Below are 24,522 nucleotides of genomic sequence, written 5' to 3' on the forward strand. Positions count from 1 at the left end.
GGGGGGGGAAGGCTGTGACTCTTGAAATAGCTGCAGATTGTTGTTATAGCCAGATGAAGGAGTAGGGATGTGCTGTGGTTGCACAATTCTGAAGTACTCCTTCCAAATTATTTTAAAAGAATGCACAAGCCTGCTTAACAGTTTGTCTACTTAACAGACAGATAAGTACAGTATCAAAGTCCTGAATTAGATAAGCCAACAATCTCATTAAATATAAGGAGTCTGGAATGCAAAAATCTGGATGACCACTAGATGATGGCAAAAAATTAAACTTTTCTGGTTCTTGTTCCTTCCTTTTTGTGATAGTCCAGATCTTTGCACTTTAAGTCTGATTATGTGTAAAATTACTATTTCATTACAATTTTAAAAATGACGTTAGGGCTCACATCCAAAGCTGTGACAAAAGGATTTTTTTACAGAAATATTTGGACCTTATTTTTTTCACCCATTAAGACAATTTGTTTTTACTATAGAGAGTGTAGAAGTGGCAGATTTTTGTTAGTATATGTGGTGTACATAATTTATGTTAATACATGTAGAATAAAAGGTTTTGGCCTTGAGTTACCCTGTCATTTCCTCATATCAAATTGATTTATAACAGCAGGTGCAGTAAGATGATTCTGTTACCTTGTCTGTAAGATTTTTTACATTAACTGATCCAAGAAAAGATGGTGTTACTTCCGGAAAACCAGCTTTGAAAACTAATTTGGAATGTTACTTCCATGTTCCTTCCAACATTGTCCTTTATAAGGTCCTCAGGATTTCCCTGTCCCTATCACTCACTTTCTATTTATTATTAAGACTATAAAATTATGTTGACTGAGAAGGTATCTTTAATACTTACTTAAAGATTGTCAAGGTAGCTTAGAAGTTTAACTACACTGAAATTGAATAGGCTTAAAATATATTTTTGAGGTATTATGCGGCAGACTTAAAAGAATCAGAGTTAAGCATTATAGATGCTGTCTATGCTTCATCAAGGCAATTCCCCTTCTGGGGAGAAAAATTAATATTTTAAAGACATATTCAGTTTGTTTGTTTGGCAGACTTTGGTATGGTTTAGATATTGTGTGAAACCATGGTTCAGCTAACTATGATTTTAGTGAGAAAATGAGTATTCTTCATACTTTACTTTGGATAATGGCTACTGTAAACCAGGCCAGGATGCTAAGTTACAGGCGATAAAAGCATGTTATGGTTTAATGCAGTGTATGTTCTGAATGAAGCAGGAGTGAAATCCAGCAGGTTCTGACAGGTTCTGGAGAACTGGTAGCAGACATTTTGATTAGTTCGGAGCACCAGCAAATACCACCTCTGGCTGGCCCCAGAGTGGAGTGGGAATGGAGATTTTGCAATATACTTCCCCTAGGAGTGGAGAGGGAATGGGGATTTTGCAGTATCCTTCCCCTGGAATGGGGTGGGAATGGAGATTTTGCAATATCCTTCCCCCAGGAGTGGGGAGGGAATGGAGATTTTGCAGTATCTTTCCCCTGCCATGCCCACCAAGCCACGCCCACAGAATTGATAGTAAAAAAAAATTGAATTTCACCACTGGAATGAGACCTTTCCCTATGCTAATCTTGTTAAAGGCAATCATTTGGGTTTCAAGCATGAAAATCCTAGAATCGTTTTTGAATCTCAGCTATTCAGACTCTAAACAAGAATAAGACTATTTTGGCCTTATTCTAAGCCAGTGGTCCCCAACTGGTAGTCCATGGACCCCTGGTGGTCCGTGAGAAAATTTTGGTGGTCCGCAGAAAAATTATTTGCATTTTTATATTACACTAAATACTATTTATCTTTTTTTAAAAAATCATATTAGTGGTCCGCGTGATTTAAAATTATGAATTTAGTGGTCCCTGAGGTCCGAAAGGTTGGTGACAGGGGTGAAATGTTCACGGTTCGAACCGGATCACCCGATCCGGTAGTGATGGAGGCGGGTGGTTCAGAGAACCGGTAGCAAAAATCCCTGCCCCCCACCCCGCATGCCCAGCTCGCACAATCATCAGAGACTTTTTTTTTTACTTTTAAAAGCATTTTTCCGACAATCTCTTCAGTCAAAAAATGCTTTTAAAAGTAAAAAAAAAAGCTTCTGATGATCGCGCGGCTCAGCTGGGTTCGTCAAAGGCTTTTAAAAGAAAAAAAAACCTTTTTTTTTCTTTTAAATGCCTCTGACGATCCCAGCTGAGTTGCCTGATTGGCAGAGGCTGGGAAGAGCGTCTGTCAAAGAGGTTGTAGAAAAAATGGTTTTAAAAGAAAAAAAAAATGGCCACGCCCACAGAACCAGTAGTAACAAATTTAGATTTCACCACTGGTTGGTGGGCCTTGTTCTAAACTCTTTTTGCAACTATTTCTGTTATGTTATGTTACCCTCAAATGTCTCTTTGGAAAAGAACTGTGATATGGAAGGAATTTGTTATTCAAAGAGAAATCAAAACTCCTACTAGGTGTGCCAGAGTTAGTATTCAGCTATTTTTTTTAAAGGTGGCTATGTAATTAGAAAACAATACCAAAACAAATTAGCTTTACACTTGCCTCCATATTTCTACTTGGATTAAAATGGTTTCCTAAGAACTGGGGTTCTAGAAAGAGATCTTCCTAGTACTCATAAGAAGTCTCTTGATTCTTTAAAAAAAATGGCAGAAGACATCTTGGGCCCCCAAAATAAACATTCTTAGACATTTTCAAAATAAACATTTCAGTACTAAATTATTTATTCTCATAAATCAAGTTTCTTGAATTGCACTGCTCTGGAATAGAGAATTGAATGAGGCCTAGGGTCAGGTTCTTTGATGGTTCCTTCATTAGGGCATAGCTAAAACCCAAACTGAAATAAAGACAGATTTCCAGGTGCCTGTAAATAATCCTACAATGGATAACAGGAACATTTCCAGGTATCTGAAGTGTCTGAAATTTACAATGATTTTTCTGACATGCATGTTTAAAAAAAACCTTGAGAATTATTGTCTATCTGATTATGATTTTGCTTTCGAAAACAAAGTTAGATGGGGGAATCTTGTTGTGTACGTATAAATGAAAACAAGAGCATTTGTTCTGTGACACCAGAAGACTAACAATAGATATTCACATTAGTATTTCACTTCAGAAGAGTCTGCTAATATTTCCAAAATATGTCAACTTAAATGTAAAGTTAAAAATATTTGTGCATAAAATTAAAGTTAGTTATACTTTCTTTCCCTGCAGATCACAAAGCCAAGAAGAATGTTGAACGTGGTTTTCTCACCTGCAGTGGGATCAAGTCTTTGTTATTAAAAATTAAAACATTGAAGGCCTGAATTCAAATATATTAATATAAATTACATCCATAATGAATTGCTTATATCGGAGTAAATTTGTTATGTGTGTATGGTATGTTTTCTCTTCTAGTTATATTAATAACTTAATTTTGTTAGTTAAAGAAATAGGGACTTCTCTAATTTTTTTTTAATTTGATTTATATGCCACCCTTCTCCAGAGACTATAATGCATTAAGCAATAGCCTTCATACTTTTGTATATTTTATACAAAGTCAGCTTATTGCCCCCACAAATTGGGTCCTCATTTAACCTACCTTAGAAAGGATGGAAGGCTGAGTCAACCTTGAGCCTGGTGAGATTCGAACTTACAGTAGTTGCAGACAGCTGGTGTTAATCACAATGCTTATAGTCTGCAGAGCCACCAGGCCCCATGTTTCCACTGAATGTTTCCACTGAAGCTTAAACTCTTTCTATTCCTTAATTTCCTATATTCTCTTTACTTAATCTTTGTAGCTGGGAGAAGTTATCTATTGGGGGGAATCTCTTTTTTAGGCCATCCATCTTTGCTATAACAGTTTTAAAGTGTCATGAACAGTGTTTGTGTTTAATGATATGGTACAATGTAGAGGTAAGGAATCTGGTGCCCTCTAAAAGTGCTAAAGTTCATTTCTCATAATCTGACCATTTGTATCTATTACTTGGTAGGGAGAAACCCTATAAAAAAAAGCAAAGATTTCAAGCATCCTCTAACAGAAAACTTTGCAACTTTGGTTTCAGGGAGAAACATGAGGTGGCAAATCTCTATTCCACAACCATGCTTAGTTTACTTTTCTAGAGCCAAGTATACACTAATTATAATTCAGTTAGTTATAGAGATTACCTGTTGTTGTTGTTAGTTGCGAAGTCATGTCCAACCCATCGCGACCCCATGGACAACATTCCTCCAGGCCTTCCTGTCCTCTACCATCCTCTGGAGTCCATTTAAGCTCATACCTACTGCTTCAGTGACTCCATCCACCCACCTCATTCTCTACCATCCCATTCTTCTTTTGCCCTCAATTTCCCAGCATTAGGCTCTTCTCCAGGGAGTCCTTCCTTCTCATTAGATGGCCAATGTATTTGAGTTTCATCTTCAGGACCTGGCCTTCTAAAGAGCAGTCAGGGTTGATGTCTAGGACTGACCGATTTGATCGCCTTGCAGTCCAAGGGACTCGCAGGAGTCTTCTCCAGCACCATAGTTCAAAGGCCCCAATTCTTGGGTCCTCAGACTTTCTTATGGTCCAACTTTCACAGCCATACATTGCAAGTGGGAAAACTATAGCCTTGACTATATGCACTTTTGTTGGCAGAGTGATGTCTCTGCTTTTTAGTATGCTGTCTAGATTTGCCATAACATTCCTCCCCAGGAGTAAGCGTCTTTTCATTTCTTGACTGCAGTCCCCATGTGTGGTGATCTTGGAGCCCAGGAAAATAAAATCTGTCACTACCTCCATTTCTTCCCCATCTATTTGCCAGGAATTGAGAGGGCAGGATGCCATGATCTTAGTTTTCTTAATGTTGAATTTTAAACCAACTTTTGCACTCTCCTTCACCCGCATCAAAAGGCTCTTTAGTTCCTCTTCACTTTCTGCCATTAGAGTGATATCATCTGCATATCTGAGGTTGTTGATATTTTCCCGGCAATTTTAATTCCAACTTTTAATTCACCTAGCCCCACCTTTCTCATGATGTGCTCTGCATATAAGTTAAATAGGCAGGATGACAGTATACAGCCTTGCCAGACTCCTTTCCCAATTTTGAACCAATCAGTGGTTCCATGTCCAGTTCTCACTGTTGCTTCTTGATCCACATATAGGTTTCTCAAGAGACAAATAAGATGGTCTGGTACTCATCTCTTTAAGAACTTGCCACAATTTGTTGTGATTCACACAATCAAAGGGTTTAGCATAGTCAATGAAGCAGAACTCCCTAGCTTTCTCCATGATCCAGCGTATGTTGGCAATTTGATCTCCAGTTCCTCTGCCTCTTCAAAGTCCTGCCTATACTTCTGGTAGTTCTCGATCCACATACTGCTGGAGCCTAGCTTGTCGGATTTTGAGCATAATTTTACTAGCATGTGAAATGAATGCAATGGTGCGATAGTTTGAACATTATTTGGCATTGTCTTTCTTTGGAATTGGAATGTAAACTGATCTTTTCCAATCCTATGATCCTTGTTGAGTTTTCCAAATTTGTTGGCTACAATTGAGTGTAGCACTTTTACTGCATTGTCTTTTAAGATTTTGAATAGCTCAGCTGGAATACTGTTTCCTCCACTATCTTTGTTGTTGCTCAGACTTCCTAAGGCCCATTTGACTTCACATTCTAGGATGTCTGGTTTGAGGTCAATGACCACCCCATTGTTGTTATCAGGGACATTAGTTCTTTTGTGTAATTTTGCCATCTCTTCTTAATCTCTTCTGCCTCTGTTAGGTCCTTGCCATTTTGGTCCTTTATCATGCCCATCTTTGTATGAAACGTTCCCGTCATATCGCCAATTTTCTTGAAGAGATCTCTGGTTCTCCCAATTCTATTGTTTTCTTCTATTTCTTTGCACTGTTCAATTAAGAAGGCATTATTATCTCTTCTAGCTATTCTCTGGAATTGTGCATTCAACTGGGTTTCTTTCTCTTTGTTCCTTGCCTTTCACTTCCCTTCTTTCCTCAGCTATTTGCAAAGCTTCCTCAGACAGCCATTTTGCTTTCTTGCATTTCCTTTTCTTTGGGATGGTTTTAGTTGCCTTTTGTACAATATTGTGAACCTCTATCCATAGTTCTTCACGCACTCTGTCTATCAGATCTAATTCCTTAAATCTATTTGTCACCTCTACTGTATATTCATCAGGGATATGATTTAGTTCAGACCTGAGTGGCCTATTGCTTTTCCCAACTTTCTTCAATTTGAGCCTAAATTTTGCAACAAGAAGCTCATGATCTGAGCCACAGTCAGCTCCTGGTCTTATTTTTACTGACTGTGTAGAGCTTCTCCATCTTTGGCTGCAGAGCACATAGTCAATCTGATTTCTGTGTCGACCGTCTAGTGATGTCCATGTGTAGAGCTGTCTCTTGGATTGTTGGAAAAGAGTGTTTGCTATGACCACTGTATTCTCTTGACCACATTCTATCAGCCTGTGCCCTGCTTCATTTTGTATTCCAAGGCCAAACTTGCCTGTTATTCCGGTTATCTTTTGGCTTCCTACTTTAGCATTCCAATCCCCCATGATAATAAGGACATCATTTTTTGGTGTTAATTCTATAAGGTGCTGTAGGGCTTTATAGAACCGGTCAATTTCATCCTCTTCAGCACCAGTGGTTGAGGCATAGACTTGGATTACTGTGATATTGAATAGTTTGCCTTGGATTTGAACTGAGATAATTCTGTCATTTTGGGGATTATATCCCAATATTACTTTTCCTACTCTTTTATTGACTATGAAGGCTACTCCATTTCGTCTGAGAGATTCTTGCCTGTAGTAGTATACCTGATGGTCTTCTGAATTAAATTCACCCATTCCATTCCTAAGATGTCGATGTTCAATCTTGTCATCTCTTGTTTGACCACGTCCGGCTTGCCTTGATTCATGGATCTTACATTCCAGGTTCCTATGGAGTATAGCTCTTTACAGCATTGGACTTTCCTTTCACCACCAGATACATCAACAGCTGAGCGTTCTTTGGGCTTTGGCCCAGTCACTTCACTCTTTCTGGCGCTTACTAGTACTAGCCCTCTGCTCTTCCCCAGTAGCACATTGGACACATTCTGACCTGAGGGGCTCATCTTCTGCCTTTTTGTACAGTCCATGGGGTTTTCATGGCAAAGATACTGGAGTGAGTTGCCATTTCCTTCTCCGATGGGTCACGTTTTGTCAGAACTCTCTGCTATGACCTGTCCGTCTTGGGTGCATATGCCCTGCATGGCATAGCTCATAGTTTCATTGAGCTACGCAAGCCCCTTCGCCATGACAAGCCAGTAATCCATGAAGGAGGCTGGCAAAATAGGATGGCAAGAAAGATACTTAAAACAAAAGGTATTATTCCATTGTTTTCTTTTAGCACCAACTATCATATACTGGGTTCACCTACCTTAGTGAAGCACAAGCCAGCTAGCCATGATTTAAATTAAGATAATGTAGAAAACTACCCTGTATGGACGATGTGTTACAGAAACTCTCAAACAACAATAATGTACACAGTAAAGGGGAGCTATCAATAACAGTGTCCCTATAAACGTCTCCATTATGTAAAGCATGTGAAATAATCTATGGATTAGGGCAAAGGTTGTCATATGATATGATACTGTACTGCGTGGTAATTATCTCATACTTGTAGGTGAGATACATATTTTGTTAAAGGAAGGTGGTACAGGTAGTCCTCGACTTACAATCATTCATTTAGTGACTGTTCAAAGTTACAATGGCATTGAAAAAAGTGACTTATGACTGTTTTACACAGAGCATTCCCATGGTCACATGATCAAAATTTGGAAGCTTGGCAAATGACTCATATTTATGACAGCTTCAGTGTCTCAGGGTCATGTGATCATCTTTTGCAACCTTCTGATAAGCAAAACCAATGGAGAAGCCAGATTCACCTAACAATTGTGTTACTAACTTAACAACTACAATGATTCACTTAACAACTGTGGCAACAAAGGTTGTAAAATGGGGCAATAGCAATAGCACTTAGACTTACATGCCACTTCCTAATGCTTTACATCCCTCTCTAAGTGGTTTACAGAGTCAGCATATTGCCCACAACAATCAGGCTCCTCATTTTACTGACGTCAGATGGATGGAAGGCTGAGACAACCTTGAGCCAGTGAGAATCAAACTCCTGGCAGTGGACAGAGTTAGCCTGCAATACTTCATTCTAACCACTGTGCCATCATGGCAAAACTCACTTAACTTACTTAGCATCAGATATTTTGGGCTCAGTTGTCATAATTCGAGGACTACCTGTATTAACTGTGCAAATATGTGACTGTGTTCATAAGGAACTAAGAATTAATAAATGATACATAGGATATGAAATCCACAATTTTATAGTCTTCCCATTTTATATCTTGAGAGGAAGGTGGTATGTTTGTCCAATATTCCATTCTATACTTAACCATATTTTTTCAATTTTCTCAATTTTTAAGACTCACACGATATAAAGTAAACGCAGTGGCTGAGTATGTTTGACACAGAGAATCACTCCTTAATTGTCATATCTTAAACTATGTATAATGCAAACTGAGCCAGTGAATTAGAAAAATAAAGAAAAAAAATCCTAATCATTTTCTAATTCTTTTAAATCCTTGCAATAAGATTTTCTTATATCAATTTGAGGCTGATTATCATTTATATATAATTTAATCTGTATCTTCCTGTGAATTAGGTGGCTAATAATTGTTGCTTCAGTCCAGACATCTTATGGGGTAAGTGAGACAAATAAAAAAAACCTTTCTTATTTTATTTACATGCAGGTTACAAAATTATTTTCAAATCAATAAAATTTTTGAGATATTGTATGTGTAACTGATGAAAAATCAATAATAACTTTAACCAATACATAATTTTTCATGTCTTCAATTTTACAATGCCTGACCTATTGGGAAAGATAAAGTTGCTTGGAAAAGATTCCTTAGTATAATTAGTTAAATTAGCTAGCAAATTTACATTTATGTATTGAATATAGTGGGACTTTTAAGTAGTAATGTTTGGTGTAAAGCTCAATATGAATGTTTGGCCCGAATATAATTAAAGTGAGAATTACTTCAATAGAATGTTTAGCAAATCATATTTTATTTTCTGTACAATTAAACATCAGAACAGATACAGCATTGAAGCTGAAGCATACTGGAGTTAGGATTTAAGAAAAAACTCTTAAAGGCATCTGGTCTGCATCTGAAATTAATCTTACAAAGTAAGCTAATAATCTTCCTAAGCAATGCCCCTATTATTGTTGTGGGTAAACTATTCATAAATTTGTTTTTAGAAAACATGTACTAATTGCACAGTTTGGATGGTTTCAGGCTTAAAATATCTGCAACTTGAAAACCTAAAAACTTCTATAGCTTATATACTTCCCAAAATGTATGCAAGTAATAAAGTAGCAAATAATAATTTTAAGCAAACTTTCTGTCTTCAGGAAGCCTTTCCCCACTTATGCATCAGTATAAGAAATCCTGCCTATTTGCCACAAAATCCCATCACATTTGAGACACTTCTTAATCAAATTTTAGCTGCTGGTGACATCTTAAGAGAACTGAGAGTAGAACATAGGCCAAACATTTCCTCCAGAGGAAGCTCAAAAATGTAATTATTATTACCCACCTTCCTCTAAGGAACCCAAGGTCAGCTTGCAAAGAATTTGATGGTTCCACAAAACACTGGCAGTTTTCCTTGGGAGGAGCTGTAAATCGTTAAATGAAAACTAGTCAAAATTTTTGTGATTAATCTATGTTTTGACTATTCTAGCATTTTAATCTTCAGTGGAAGGTTAAACTGAAAAATAGCTTTCCTATAATGATACTAAAACAAGTTTTAGTTAAGGGGGTGGGGGTGGGGGAACCCAGAAACCTTTTAACATTGCCTCAGAAACATGCATCTAAAAAGCCAAAAAAGCAAAGATTGATATTTCCCTTGGAATTTTGCCTCAAGTTAAATTGACCCAGATGTCGTTTTTTGCATAACTAAGTATACGTAAGTACATACAGACTAAAATCAAGAAAACAAAATGTTTTGGAAATATTTTTGATAAGGAAAAAATGGCCAGTTCATTTAATGAAAAAACTATGAAGAGAATCTGAAGGGCTCCATCATTACATACTTTATGAAAGTCCCTCGAGGCCTGCCTGAGGCTCCAGGAGACCAGGGAGATCTCCTCTATGACTATTAACATAAAATCTCTAGCAAGCTTTAGGATTATTATTTTTTAAAAAGCTTTTTAATAATGACTTTTATTATTTTATATCTTTGTTGAACATTGCCCAGGGTCACATTTCATGAAATGGGTGGCCATATACATTTGCTATATAAAATAAATAAATGGATGAATAAATAAAAGAATACCATGAAAATATAAACCTATTTGATAATAGGTTCAAATTATAGAGTTCAAATTATAGTGAGACACAAAAGCCAGGTAAGTCAAGAATGCAAGATGCATTAGATTACCAATAAATGCACATATTTTTTGTTCACATGTTGTATGGCTGAGATACAAATATGAAATCATAGTCAATTTTGTAGATTAGTTCACACATTTTATGAATATTATATTTATTGTACATATTCCAACTAATAAGTCTGTGGATGAAAAACTATATTGTCACTTAGGCAGCTGATACTGTAACTCCAACATATTATCTGATAATATTCCATCTTACAGTATCTGCTTGAAATTTTTATGGTTGCCTAAAAAGTCTTTTAAAAGTTAATCCCTTCCTCAGTGGCATATAAGAATTTATGTGCATAAAAGTCCCCTGTTTAATATTATTACCACACAGTAGCAACTTTCTATATTATATTTCTTTAGTACTTTAAAGGCACAAGATTCCTGCCAGAAATACTTTGGCAGCCTTGTTCCGGACTTGGTATATTCATTTTTGTTTAAAATCAGAAAAAATAACACCAACATCTTTTCAAAATATTTCTCTTCCTATAAAACGTTGAAGCAAACTTTGACTCAGAAAATTTCAAAGCTCCCAAGAATATCTTGATATTTGTTTTGTTTCGGTTTTGGCTAGGGAATTGTGTTACCCAGTTTCCCAGCACTTCAAGGACAATTCCCAGAATCTTGACTGGTGTCTCACACTTATCCTCTTTTACTTAAAATTATGCAGTTTCTTGAATTTCATGTTCTTCACTGATTGGTTCCTATCTCTTTTGCCTTGTCCAGGAGCTAATCCTTTTGTGTGTGTTTCTGTTTTGACTTAACTTTTAAAAAACTCCATTACCATCCTTATCTAATTTCCTGATTTTATGTTTTTTTTTCCTTTTGCTCTTTTATAAAAAATCTGTAATAGCCGTTCCATAAGTTTAGCTGTCTAAAGATAGTCTCATTGGGGTTAATTTTAGATTTTTTTTGTACATGTGTGTTTGGGGGGGGCAGGGTTCATACATACATCTAGTACAGTACAGAAATGTGAAAAATAAAATAATGCACACATACACAGGTTTAGTGATTCTATAACCTTTTAACATTCTTCCTTATCAATCAGTATCTTACCCATTATTTCTTTTATATTTACTCTGTTTCCCCGAAAATAAGACATCCCCTGATAATAAGCCCAATCGGGCTTTTGAGCGCATGTGCTAAAATAAGCCTTCCCCCGAAAATAAGCTCTCCTCAAAAATATTTAAACACAGAGCTGGAAATCAGGTAAGATGGCAAGAGGAGCCCCATCTTGCTCCACATGCCCCAAAATAATAAGACCTCCCCAAAAATAAGGCCAAGCGCTTATTTCGGGGTTCAAAAAATATAAGACAGGGTCTTATTTTTGGGGAAACATGGTAGTTTTTTTTAAATAGCCTTATTGATGATTAAGCATTTCTAAGCTTCCAAATACATTTGCCAACTCGCAAAATGTTGGCTTGAGGCTCATGATTTAATTAGGGCATCTGTCAGAACCCTGACAACATTTATATGACATTGGTAAACAAATCTGAAATGGGGTAACAGTAACAACAGGAATATCTTCTATTTCTTCTTAGGGCTCATATATTGGACATTGTGGTGGAGAAGATTGTTCCATTTGCCGGTGCTTTCCTGAAAAAGGCTCAAGGGTAAGTTTTAGTTTCCTTTATTTTGTCCTGCTTTTCTCTTAACAGGTATTAAAAGTACATTTCAAATAAAAACAAACCAAATCATAATCATGAATAAAATGTAAGGAAAGATACTCAGAATTCTTAATCTAAGAATATTCACTAAAGCAGAATTGTTTCAGAAAGCATCTAAAAATGAAGGAATGAAATTATCATTATATAGGGCAACATTTTATAAGATGAGGGCCAGAATAAAAAAATATTCACTTTTATTTATTTCTGTGAAAAGTTGTACTTCAATCTTTTCATGTTAAAGTCTTATAGGTGATTTAAATGTCTCATAAAGTTAATATTTAGGCTTCTTGACCTTCATGCAAGCACAAATCCAGTTTCTGAATTCTCAGACATTACATTATTTGGAGTTTTAAAATTTAAAGTGTCTTGAATTAATTCCAGGAAATTCTAATTCAACCAGCAATCATGATTGAAAAGTGCTGCTAGCACCGATTTATATTCAGTAATATTAAGTCCAATGATGTATCCCTAACCATAGGTAGTTATCAATAGTTCATTGTTCTAGTGAGCCTCATGGATAGACATCTTTGGATATGTGATAGTCAAGTACTTCTGTCCAAGAATTATAACCACTAATCTACAATACCTGACATGCTTATTCTTTTGAGGAATGAGAAACAGTTTTAGACTAAATGTGGCTAGTGTATATATAAATCATTTTCAGTGAAAAATTTGTATAACAATAACTATGTAGAAACCCAAGGTATACAATAATTAGAGTTATTTCACACAATGATATTGTTTAGTCTTCCAGTTTAGTCCTTGAATAAAAAGAATTCTGTCTATTTGGGGAAATATAGGATATTAGTGTCTTAAAGGAAATATGTGTACAATTCCCATGACATAAAGACTATATTCATTCTCAGTGTAACTTGTTTCTAACAAACCGCTGAATTAATTGTAGGACAGGAACAGTTTATCGTGTAAGAACGTGCTGTAGGAATTGAAGGTTTCCCTCATTTCAAGTGCTGGATTCGTTTCAATATAGCTTTGTAGGCACTGTAGCAGGAGAGACATTTTAGTTGATTTAGACAAAGAGAAAGAGTCTGTGTTCGTGAGATTTGTGGAGCTGCAGCTCTCAAATGCTCAGGTCTTATAATAAAATGATATGAGTCTTCAGTGGCACTACAAGAGCTTTCTGATTCTTGTATCTCTATTATCTGTTACCTGTTTCAAAAAAGATTTCAGAGTTATTTCTTACAGAGATGTCCTTTCCTCACAGTCTTGGGACAATGGCTTAAGAAGGTGGAAACCATAGATCTCCATATTTTTAAAATAATGCAGATAATGCAGCCTTTTAATTTTACTTTAGAAGCTGAATATTTAAAATCCTTGATATTGTATCAACAGCTTTTTTCCTTCTTTAAGAGTAGAGTTTAATACATGAGTTTGTTAAATTTAGAAACACTTCTTTGCATGGCTTGCTCATTTATTTGTGAGATAATGAACCATATCATGGAAAATTAGAAAATGCCACACTTGAATGAACTGGAATTTTAATTGTTAAAAAATGTAGTCTTTAAAATGTTAAACCAAGATCAAATGAAAGAGAAGCACATAAGGAAGCAAAAAATTGAAACTTAGTTCCACTTGCTGTTCACATAATGTGTTAAATCACTATTATGCACAAGTCTGCATCTTTGAACAAAAGTAACTTGGGATTGCTTGCTCTCCATGTCTGATGAGAAAATTCATATAATAAATAATAAAAGAACCATATTATTGATTTGACTGAGATTTGGCTGCAGTCAAAAATTTAGTCATTTTTTTTCAGCCTAATTAAATTCTAAGGGCAGGGCCTTACTTTAAAAAAAGTGGCCAATCAAGTCCAAATTAAAAGATATGGAGCCCAATTACTAAATAATGATGGGGAGATTATAGTACTCCATCTATATTGATCTGAATTCACTCTCCCTTTTCATCATTAGTAATAACTATGATTTATTGTGTTGATCAGACTTAGGTAGCTATCATTTAATTTTTTTTTTTTTTGAAAGAAATGGTAATGCATACTGTATTTCTGCTAATTCAGACAACCAGGAATAGGAACAGGTCAGTGGGAAAAAAGAGGAGACAAAGGAGAGAAAGACTTTGTACTTATGGGACCGCCTGCTGCCACCAGTAGCCTCCCATCAGCCGGTACGCTCTCATAGAGAGGGGCTCCTCCGGGTGCCGTCGGCCAAACAATGTCGACTGACGGCCCCCAGGGGGAGAGCCTTCTCTGTGGGGGCACCTACTATCTGGAATGAGATCCCCCCGGAGATATGGAAGATCCTGGATCTACGCACCTTCCGCCGCGCTCTCAAGACCTTTTTATTCCATCAGGCTGGCCTGGGCTAACTGTTTCGCTTTTTTCCCTTTTTAAAACGTAAATTTTAATTCATTTTTAATTTATTGGGGTGTTTTAAATCTGTCTTCGGCCAAATTGTTTAATTCGATTTTATTCAGTTTTAAATTTTGTATTTATGTTTTTTATCCTGTGGCTGTTCACCACCCTGAGTCCTTCGGGAGTAGGGCAGTACATATTGGTTTTTGCCTCTCATTCCATAATCATTAGATGCTTTTCTCTAAAACCAGCTGTTTTTATTTCTGCTAAAATTCTGCAGTTGTACTTTCTGGTTTTGAGAATTTTTTAAAAAATTAAATGTATTTTAATAATTGAAAGGGCCACAATATGACCTGGCTTGATCTTAGTCTTTTATCCTATTTGCTGATAGAGTTAAGTAGATCATGACAAGAAGCTGTCATTGATGATCTGACCTAATTTTTTGGGATCCTAAGAAATGTATACCAGATGTTTAATTAAGCAGCTCTCTTGAGGTGTGATGAAGAACCCTGCGATTAGCAATTTCAGTATAGGATTCAATAGATGAATTAGCCAGAACAAATAGTACTATAAGCTCCTTGATTCTGTCCAAGGTACTGAAATATTTGCTTCCAAACACTTAATTTTGGAATTCTGACTCTGTTTAATATTTTTTTTTTCTTTTTCCTGGTCTTTTTCTATCTTCTCACAAAGAAATAGTGACATCTGCTGGTCACTGTGTATATACATATACATAGACAGATACAGATATATAGACAGAATATCAATGAAGAAAAACATTTTGAGGGTGGCATTACAATAATGTAGAAAAAGTTATACATACTGTTTATAATACTAGGTAAGATAATCATATTCTATTGCAAACTTGAAAATATATTTCTATTACTATCTCTTTGTTAACAATTAAACCAAATAATTTATTTATTTATTTATTTTATTTATTTGTCAAGAACGTATTAGGTAATATATATATAAGTATAAGCATGGATTGGATACATAAAATAGATACAAATAGAGGAAACATCAGAACAGGGACAGTAGGCATGCTGGTGCTCTTATGCACGCCCCTTACAGACCTCTTAGGAATGGGGTGAGGTCAACAGTAGAGAGTCTTAGGTTAAAATTTTGGGGGTTTTGGGATGAAACCACAGAGTCAGGTAGTGCGTTCCAGGCATTGACCACTCTGTTGCTGAAGTCATATTTTCTGCAGTAGAGTTTGGAGCGGTTTACTTTAAGTTTGTATCTATTGTGTGCTCATTTATTGTTGTGGTTGAAACTGAAGTAGTCACTGACAGGTAGGACATTGTAGCAGATAGTTTTATGAGCTACGCTTAAGTCATACTGAAGATGGCATAGTACTAAGTTTTCTAGGTCCAGAATTTCAAGTCTGGTGGCATAAGGTATTTTCTTGCAAGCAGAGGAGTGGAGGACTCTTCTTGTGAAATATTTCTGGACACATTCGATTGTATTAATGTCCGATATGCAGTACGGGTTCCAGACAGATGAGGTATATTGAAGAATTGGTCTAGCAACTGTTTTGTATGCTCTGGTTAATAATGTGATATTACCGGAGAAGAAGCTACGCAAGATTAGGTTTACAACTCTTAATGCCTTTTTGGCGATGTTGTTACAGTGGCCTTTGGCACTTAGATCATTAGATATGAGTACTCCAAGGCCCTTGACAGAGTGAGGGTCATCTACAAGGTCGTGTCCACTCAGCTGGTATTTTGTGTTCTGGTTCTTTTTGCCAATGTGTAAGACAGAGCATTTGTTGGTTGAGATTTGGAGTTGCCAATTATTTGACCATTCTGACACAAAGTCGAGGTCTTTTTGAAGGGTAGAAGCATTGTTGGTGGTGTTAAATATTTTTACATCATTGGCGAAGAGAGCGGAATTGCTTATAATGTGATTGCAATGGTCATTTATGTATAGTATGAAGAGTGTTGGTCCTAGAACTCTTCTTGGGGGACACCGCTATTAACAGGTGCAGAATTTGATAGGGCGCTATCTATTTTATTATATATTTATATTTATATTAATTATTTTATTATCTTGGTTTAATAAACCAAATAGCCAATAATAAATAAACCAAATAACCAATTGCCTATGGTTTTACCATGCTTTGCACAATACAACCTTTTGCCAATTTAAAAACCTAAATTCTGAATTCATTCCTTCAAACCCAAATTGTATTACTTAAATCACTAGGAGATTATTGAATTCCTGAATATTCCTATAGGACATGATATTTAGTCTAAATGTGATTTGTGTGAATAGCGGCAACTGGCCAACACCTGGCCAGGACCATGTGGAAAGGGGAAAACTTTCTCTTTTGATTAGGTGAAAATCGCGGGAACTTTCAGAGTTGATTTTCATAGTTATGTCAATATAATGTATCCAATAAATTTGTTCTTTGAGGAATCTGCCTGCCTCGGAGTTCTGTTTTCAATGGGTGCATTGCTTGGAACGCTGACAGTTATATTACAGACTATGAGATATGAAAACTTAAATGAACATTTTGTTTGAATAAACTATTTTCTTCCTCTGAATTATTGTTCATATTGTTACTGCTGCTCTTTTTACATAGAAATTAATCTGAATTGTTTATACTTTGCAGGGGCAACCTGGTCAGCCAGGAGTCCAGGGTCCAATTGGTGGTCTGGGTTCCGCTGGACCTATTGGTTTGCCGGGAGAAAAAGGCCAGAGAGGTGATCCTGGTCTACCTGGGCCACTTGGTGAAAGAGGAAATATGGTAGATAATAGATAATAAATTAATTTTATTGTTACTTAGCAGTATTACATTAAGGATATTAAATAGTACTGTATGTACAACATTTCACAGATGAAGGCAATCTGGGTTTGGACCATATTGAAACAGAAATGTAGCAATATTTGCAACTCCTTAAAGTAACTTTGACTTTTCTTGGTATTTTGTGGCTACCTGCAGCTGCTGCATGGTCCTGGGCAAATAAGCATTTGGTTTAAGGATTTGCAGAATTGCCTACTCGTCATGCTTTCCAGGGGCTTAGAATTCAAAGTCTTGCACAATCCCAACATTAAATATTGCAAGATATAATGTATTTTAATTAATGTTCCAGATGAAAACAGGGCTTCATATAATTTTCAATAACTGCTTATGAAGCCATTCACACAATTTGAAAGAGATTGTGCTATTAGTTAGAGCAATAAGATTAACGTATCCATACTACTGTTTTAGCTTAGTCTAGAATGTTTGATGATGAATTTCTATGAAACTATTGTATACTTAGTCACACCATTTATCCTTCCAACCTCTTACAGTATTCTTTGATGATAGTACTGATGATAGAAAGCAAACTCTCAGAATGCTTTCCAGTCTTGTTTGATATTACTGTCCCTGGAAACCTATCAGTGGTGGGATTCAGCCAGTTCGCACCACTTCGGGAGAACCGGTTGTTAACTTTCTGAGCAGTTTGGCAAACTGGTTGTTGGAAGAAATCATTAGGGCAGAGAACCGGTTGTTAAATTACTTGAATCCCACCACTGAAACCTATGTATACATTTTACCATAACTATATGATCTAATCAGTTCTGGAAAATAAGAAATAAAAAACAGGAATGAAAATATATCTTCTAAGTAGGACAAGGATCTGCTGCTTGAAAGAGGAAGAGAAACTATTCCTTCCACATGTTACTTCTCTGGTGGAAGCAGCACTAATGCCCATTCTTTGACTTGCCAACTGACCAACAGTTCTATAAATATCACTTTGACTTTGATAACTGCTTCTTAATGATGCATGTAGGACTTCTGGCAAAGATAACAAGCTGTTCCAAAAACTTACAGACTTTAGGTGCAAGGAGTTGTTTATTAGTGGGCAAAGGGTGGAGTTAGGAAAGTCCATTCTGAATTGAGTGAATTACAATTTCATGGGCACATCCATATAGAATTTTGGTGACACAGGAATGTGGTTTGTCATTATTTTTTTTCCAGGACTTCTTTGGCTTTATTTCAATCTTACTCAAAATCTTGATATTCTGTAGTAGTCTCCCACCTGAATATAAACCAGACCCTCTTCACTTCACAATCCTAAACAAGTTTGACTATGTGTCATCCCTGCTGAGGCAATGAGTGAGGGCTTAGAGTTAAATGCCTACCTCTTCTGATTTGTCAGAAAATAGCAATTTCTTCAATCTAGTGGTAGTTAATGGTTGAGTGTACTGCCTCTCAAACTTGATATCGTGAGAAAAACAAATCTAATTATGCAAAATTGTTCTATAAGTCATTTTTAAAGTAAAGCATATATTAATATGGTTTAATGTTGAATTTTTTCAGGGTTCAACTGGAGTTCCAGGATTTTCAGGTCTAGATGGAATGCCTGTAAGTATGCTGCTGATGTCTTCATATCATATAAAACTGTAGAGCATTGATATTTCAATATGTCTGTGTACTACGTTCATCTGATCTGACTATATTTTTTTTTTAAAGTGCACTACAAAATGTAATTCTTCAAAAACATTCTGCAGTGGTACCTCAGTTATACAGTATCCATCCTAGAGATGTTTGTTGATGCTGATAATATACCTTTTTCCGGGCTTAATAAAATATTCTATTTGATGGTATTTCAATGTGTGAGACACATTTCCAAGACAGTTACATCTTATGAGAAAATTAGCTGATAAAGAACTTCATTCTTTGCAATGAGAATTAGCCCTAGCTAGAACAGGATAAGGAGAAGGTTCTTATCAAACATTTTTGTTGTAAAAGACTGTTAGAATCCTTGAACTGAGCAGTAAGGCGGACTAGTTTAGAATCTTGTTACCAGCAATTATTATACCTTCTCTATGAATGTTCTGGCTTTCCACTGAATTGTTTGGAACACTATCAGACTGCAGAATTCATGAATACTATTTTTTTCTGAGTAAAGACCATAGAGAGCATTAATAAGAACAAGTTACTACTTTTGTCTCTGAAACCACAACACTGTATTTTTTTAAAAAAAAATTGTCTTGTGATCTTTTTATTAAATAGAAGCTTAGAAACATAAATTGTGAATATAAATAATAAACTACACCAAAGAAACTAGTCTATTAATTTTTTTCCTGTTGTTTTTATCCAAATGATTATTTGGATAGAAATTAGTATTAAAAGTTGGGTAAAAATTTTCATAATATCCTTACTGGAGCTGCTGTTTGCCCCCAAAACAGCTGACATTTTGAGCAATTAGCAGCTGGAAAAAGAAGCTCTATGAGAAAATGTCAGGAAAAGTATGACACCAAAGTATGCATGTTCATATACAATATAGTATCAGCTTGTATTTGGAACCCCTGTTAATTTGTGTAAACATTTGAGTAGAATGATAATCATAGGATTCATATACATGCCTATGCTATGTCCAATTTTTTCCTCTGACTACCCATAACATTAGCTTTCTGTTTCAGGTATGTTTAACAACTAAAGGAGCAATATTAACTAGTCAGCCTTGCCCAAACTGGGTTTGTTAAGACATACCAGGCTTCAACTTTTAGATTGTTTCTAATTCTATTGGAGATACACCTAGCATCTTATCTGAGTTTTGATCTTGGATTTCATAATGCATTCGTTCAACATATACAGTAGAATGCTTCTGACCATCACCAAATTCTGTTCCGACCAAAAAATTCACAAATTTATTGAATCTGATCACAAACACATACTCGGGTGGTGATCAAACATGGCCGCGGCCAATTTCCCCTTCCGTGCCATTTTTTTTGTAAGCGCCAAACAACAGTGACTTCATATGGCCACTGCATTAATTTTGCATTAATTTTGGTTAGGTTCGGATCACGACCAAATCGGGTTGCAACCAAAGTTATGGAACGAATTATGGTTGTGACCAGAGGTTCTACTGTACAGAGAAATGATGAGTTATTTTAACAGACATACAGAACTAATATTTTTTTTCTGTTATAGGGGCTACCAGGAATTGAAGGACCCCGAGGGAAGCCTGGGGCAGATGGATGTAATGGTTCAAGAGGTGATCCAGGACTTCCAGGTGAAGTTGGATGCATTGGACCAAAAGGGTCACTTGTGAGTTGAACTTCACTAGATCTTATATAGTTTGTGATCAACTTATAAATGCCACTTATTTCTATGTCTATCTTCTTAGGTATTCTGGACTTACTTCATTGTACAGAAAATGTGTATAATGATCTGTTTATATTTTAATATTCTCTGTAATATCTTTAAAACTGGTTCATGGCAAAGAAAAATCCATTCGAATGAATGGGTTTACTTAATGACTGGGGCATTCACTTAAATAAATAAACAAAAAAAAAAAGCTGGAATATTACTTCTGGTCCTATGGTACCCCCACTTTCATTCATAGCAATTTACAATTAGATTTTTGGTCCCAACTACAGACATAAGACGAAGACTAACAGTACTTTATTGTTTAAGCTTTTGTATGCAAACTCATAACTTTCTATTTTTATCATGATTTTTAAACATCTTTTACAGGGTATCCCTGGCCAAAAAGGAGAAAAAGGAAATTCCATATATATTTCTGAATTCATACAAGGGACAACTGTGAGTGTTGTATAATTTTTTAAATAGTGCCTCATGATAAAGAGTTATGTAAATGATTTTAAATATTTAAGAGCTATGACTTACACCATAAAGAGTGCCATTGGTTTAGGCAAGATTTGTATTATTAATATTAGGAAATTCTAAAATTCTAAAAGTGCATATAAGAGTTTAACACATGCAGCTGCTATGAAAAGGAATTTAATCCAGGTTGATTAATCATGACTTCATTTTCAATGTTTTTTTAACCATGAGTATACTTTACATGCACACTTTTGGACTATATTATTATTTAAAAATGATGAAGACAAAGTCACAGGCTTTTACATTCTTTTTATTAGAATTTTTAAGTGGAAAATAAAATGGCCAGATAAACATTATCTTTTAAAATATATCTTTATTGATATAGTTTATTATGGGGGTGAAATCTTATTCATATTTATCTGAAAGTGAGTTTTGTGCAACCATATGTTTTAATTTCGAATAGTGTACATAAAACTAGACATGTCAAAGCTAGTTTTAATACTTACAGAATGTGGAAAAATTATGGATTCCTAAATTAAAAACAATCTTCTCTGTGGTATCAATGAGTCTCACTCCAGTATAAGAATTGCAAAAAAAGTGAAATAAACCCGAATGGAATAAAATAATTATTTAAATTATTTAGATAATTATTTACATTACTTAGATATATAAGTATTTATTTTGTGTTTATTCTTTCTATGTAGCTCTTTATTTCCTTTTTTCCACATAAATCATTAAACTGTAATAATTAATTGTTACCAATAAATATTATCTTTCACCTAACATAGTGATTCTGGTTACAGGGAGAAAGAGGGGACCCTGGACCTCAAGGCATGCCTGTAAGCTCCTTCATCAATTTGTATGGTGAAAATACATTAGTTTATAAACTAATCCAAAACAGACCATATGGGGACTCCTGGGAGGAGTGGGGTGGGGTGGATGGGGCCAGCCAGGAGTGGGATTTGGGGGTTCTCCGAATTGCACAGAATCTTAGCTAGAGGTTCTCCTGAACCCCTGTGAACCCCAACAGCCCACCCCTGGTTTCACTTTCAGCTTTTCCATCTAGTTTGAAATTCCCTGCAGAGGTAGTAACCCACACCACAGTTTACCACTTGCCTTCCCAGCAATGTAGGTACGTGCCAGGCTTAGACTTATGTGAGAATGTGCATAAGTTATAATAGGTAACTCAGTTTGTTACCATCTTAGGAATTCTTAAAATTGTTCCCATATAAAAGTTGTAATTTGTAAGCCATACCTTGCCACCTTTTTAGAAAGAAGCTAAGCAGATGCATTAATAATAAATATGAGTGACCATAAAATTGTTAAGGCACATCCTCTTTTCAGCTACAGGATTGTCCTCTTTCAAAGTTCCACCTTTGAGAGTTTGTTCATTTGTTTGTTTTGACAACTAGACAGATTTCAGAGGGGGACAAAAAGTCTTCATTCTTTCATTATGTTGCCTGCCTTCAAAATAATGTGTTGCTGCTATGCACTGCAGATGCTCCAAATTTGAGCAAACTTGTAATTAAATTACTTCACACTATTTTACTCATTTACTCAGAAATATTTATATGTCTCTGTTGCATTTGTAACTTCCAACCAATAGCTGAGATGTTATTTTATTTATGTACTGCAATGGTAGTTAGTTTTTATTCTAGAATATTAATCATCCTAAAAATAAATTAGTTGATTGTTGCTAGTGTTTGGGCTACTATATTCTAACAGTTCCTAACAGTTAAAGAATCATGTTAGCGGGTAAGTGGGTATATTATAAAAGCTATTGCATACCTAGCACAATTTTCTCCAGACGGTAAACAGAATATTACTTGTTATTAGTAAGCATGATATTGTGTCATTGTGCAATCTGTATTTAGGGTCCTAGAGGAGAAAAGGGACCCAGAGGTCCATCTGGATTTCCAGGCCAACCCGGTGAACAGGTATAATTTTAACATTTTAATCTCTTACTTAACTGACATCATGTTAGAATCTACCTGTCTTTTATCTCCTAGTTCTCCTGCAATAAATTCCCTAGGAGTTACAGAGATCATCTAAGATTGGATGTTCCTTCCTGCCAATAATTTTGTTGGCAGTTCTCCCATTCTCTTTTTTAATCTATAGAGTTTATTGAAAATTATTTTTCTTTGCTTACACCCATCTATCCTCCTCTAGCAGTATCAAAAGTAAAGTTTTTTGTTTGCAATAAAGACTATCAGGAAAAAATAATTCTGTGGAGGAGATGTTTGAATAAAGCAATAGTGCAACATATTAGTAGGGAAAAATATTAAGAACACGAACAGGACCGAAAACCATTTTCCTCACTAATATTTCCAAATATATTGGATTTAAATGCTGATAAAAACCCTGGCCAGCATAGCCTTCAAGATTTGGGATTATAAAAAAATTAATCCAATACTTCTAGAGCAGTGATGGCTAATCTTTTCTGGACTGAGTGCCCAAAGCGTGTGTGCGCCCGAACTCCCAAAATGCAATGCACGTGCAGCCACAGCACATGCATTCCACCCACCCCCACACATGTGCATGCGGTCCCCCTGCATGCACCCCCACATGTGCATGCCCCCCACATGCCCCCCGCCCCCGCCCATGCACAGCAGAGACATGAAGACCAGTTGGCTGGCGGGAGGCACGTGCACATGTGCAGTGGACCTGAACTGAGCCAACAGCTCGCATGCCATCAGAGAGGGCGCTGTGTGCCCCTTCAGGCATGCATAAGTTTGCCATTACGGCTCTAGAGAGTACCAGGTCTGATTATATCAAAATTCTTATTTTCACAGGGTTTTCAAGGTCAACCTGGTTTACCAGGTGATCAGGTGAGAGATTTTTGTTCTTGGAAAATTTTACAATTTCTTCATATTGATAATTACTTTTGAAAATTTCATCTTTTTTTAAAAAAAACCTTAAATTTAAATAATAGTGATATATTTTAATATAAATATATATACCAATAGAGTAAAACTCTGATTTAATGGATCATGGACACAGGGAACATCCTTTAAAACTGTAAATATGTGATTTATAGAACTGCAGAATTAAATCTAAATATTTGCAGTAAATCCTTGATTTAACAGACAAACTGACAAAGATTTACCAGGCATCAGTCCATTAAATGAGAATGGGGTCCAAGTGAAAAATATTTATATTGTTCACATGTGAATTTAGTCTATCATCTAAAGTGAATAATCAGTGTATTTTCCTTCTTTTAATATATTGATATTTCATTAGGGGTATCCAGGAATTGGAGTGGAAGGACAAAAGGGAGAGCCGGTAAGAAAAAAAGTGACAAGTGGGAATTGAACATTGAAGTATTTAGGAGTTAACAAGAAATTGCAACTTCAGATTATTGATTTTTATTCTTCATAAATTGAGCTGTTTAAAACTTTTAGGTAGTGAGTTTTTTGCAAGGGGCTAAATTTGGAATGGAGAAACATGAGTAGAACTTTATTTTAAAAGAAGCATTAAAATGTATTGTCATTTTGCAAAGGAAAAAAAATCT

The 24,522-nt window shown here is 35.7% G+C and overlaps 1 protein-coding gene across 1 annotated transcript in view; it reads left to right on the forward strand.

The window, feature by feature from the left end:
* Positions 1 to 3,328: 3,328 nt before the first annotated feature.
* The window catches only part of COL4A4 (collagen type IV alpha 4 chain), a 65,016-nt gene continuing 43,822 nt past the window's right edge, over positions 3,329 to 24,522 (forward strand). Inside the window, exons 1-11 of the mRNA XM_070944985.1 lie at positions 3,329 to 3,369; positions 8,675 to 8,714; positions 11,995 to 12,066; positions 17,064 to 17,198; positions 18,759 to 18,803; positions 20,376 to 20,492; positions 20,922 to 20,990; positions 21,815 to 21,850; positions 22,886 to 22,948; positions 23,804 to 23,839; positions 24,252 to 24,293. Of these exons, the coding sequence (XP_070801086.1) occupies positions 3,329 to 3,369; positions 8,675 to 8,714; positions 11,995 to 12,066; positions 17,064 to 17,198; positions 18,759 to 18,803; positions 20,376 to 20,492; positions 20,922 to 20,990; positions 21,815 to 21,850; positions 22,886 to 22,948; positions 23,804 to 23,839; positions 24,252 to 24,293 (696 nt within the window). The remainder of the gene's footprint in view (positions 3,370 to 8,674; positions 8,715 to 11,994; positions 12,067 to 17,063; positions 17,199 to 18,758; positions 18,804 to 20,375; positions 20,493 to 20,921; positions 20,991 to 21,814; positions 21,851 to 22,885; positions 22,949 to 23,803; positions 23,840 to 24,251; positions 24,294 to 24,522) is intronic.

The sequence above is a fragment of the Pituophis catenifer genome, unplaced genomic scaffold (genome assembly GCF_029215685.1).
Source record: "Pituophis catenifer annectens isolate HBS135680 unplaced genomic scaffold, rPitCat1.0.hap2 SCAF_6, whole genome shotgun sequence".
Lineage (NCBI taxonomy): Eukaryota > Metazoa > Chordata > Lepidosauria > Squamata > Colubridae > Pituophis > Pituophis catenifer.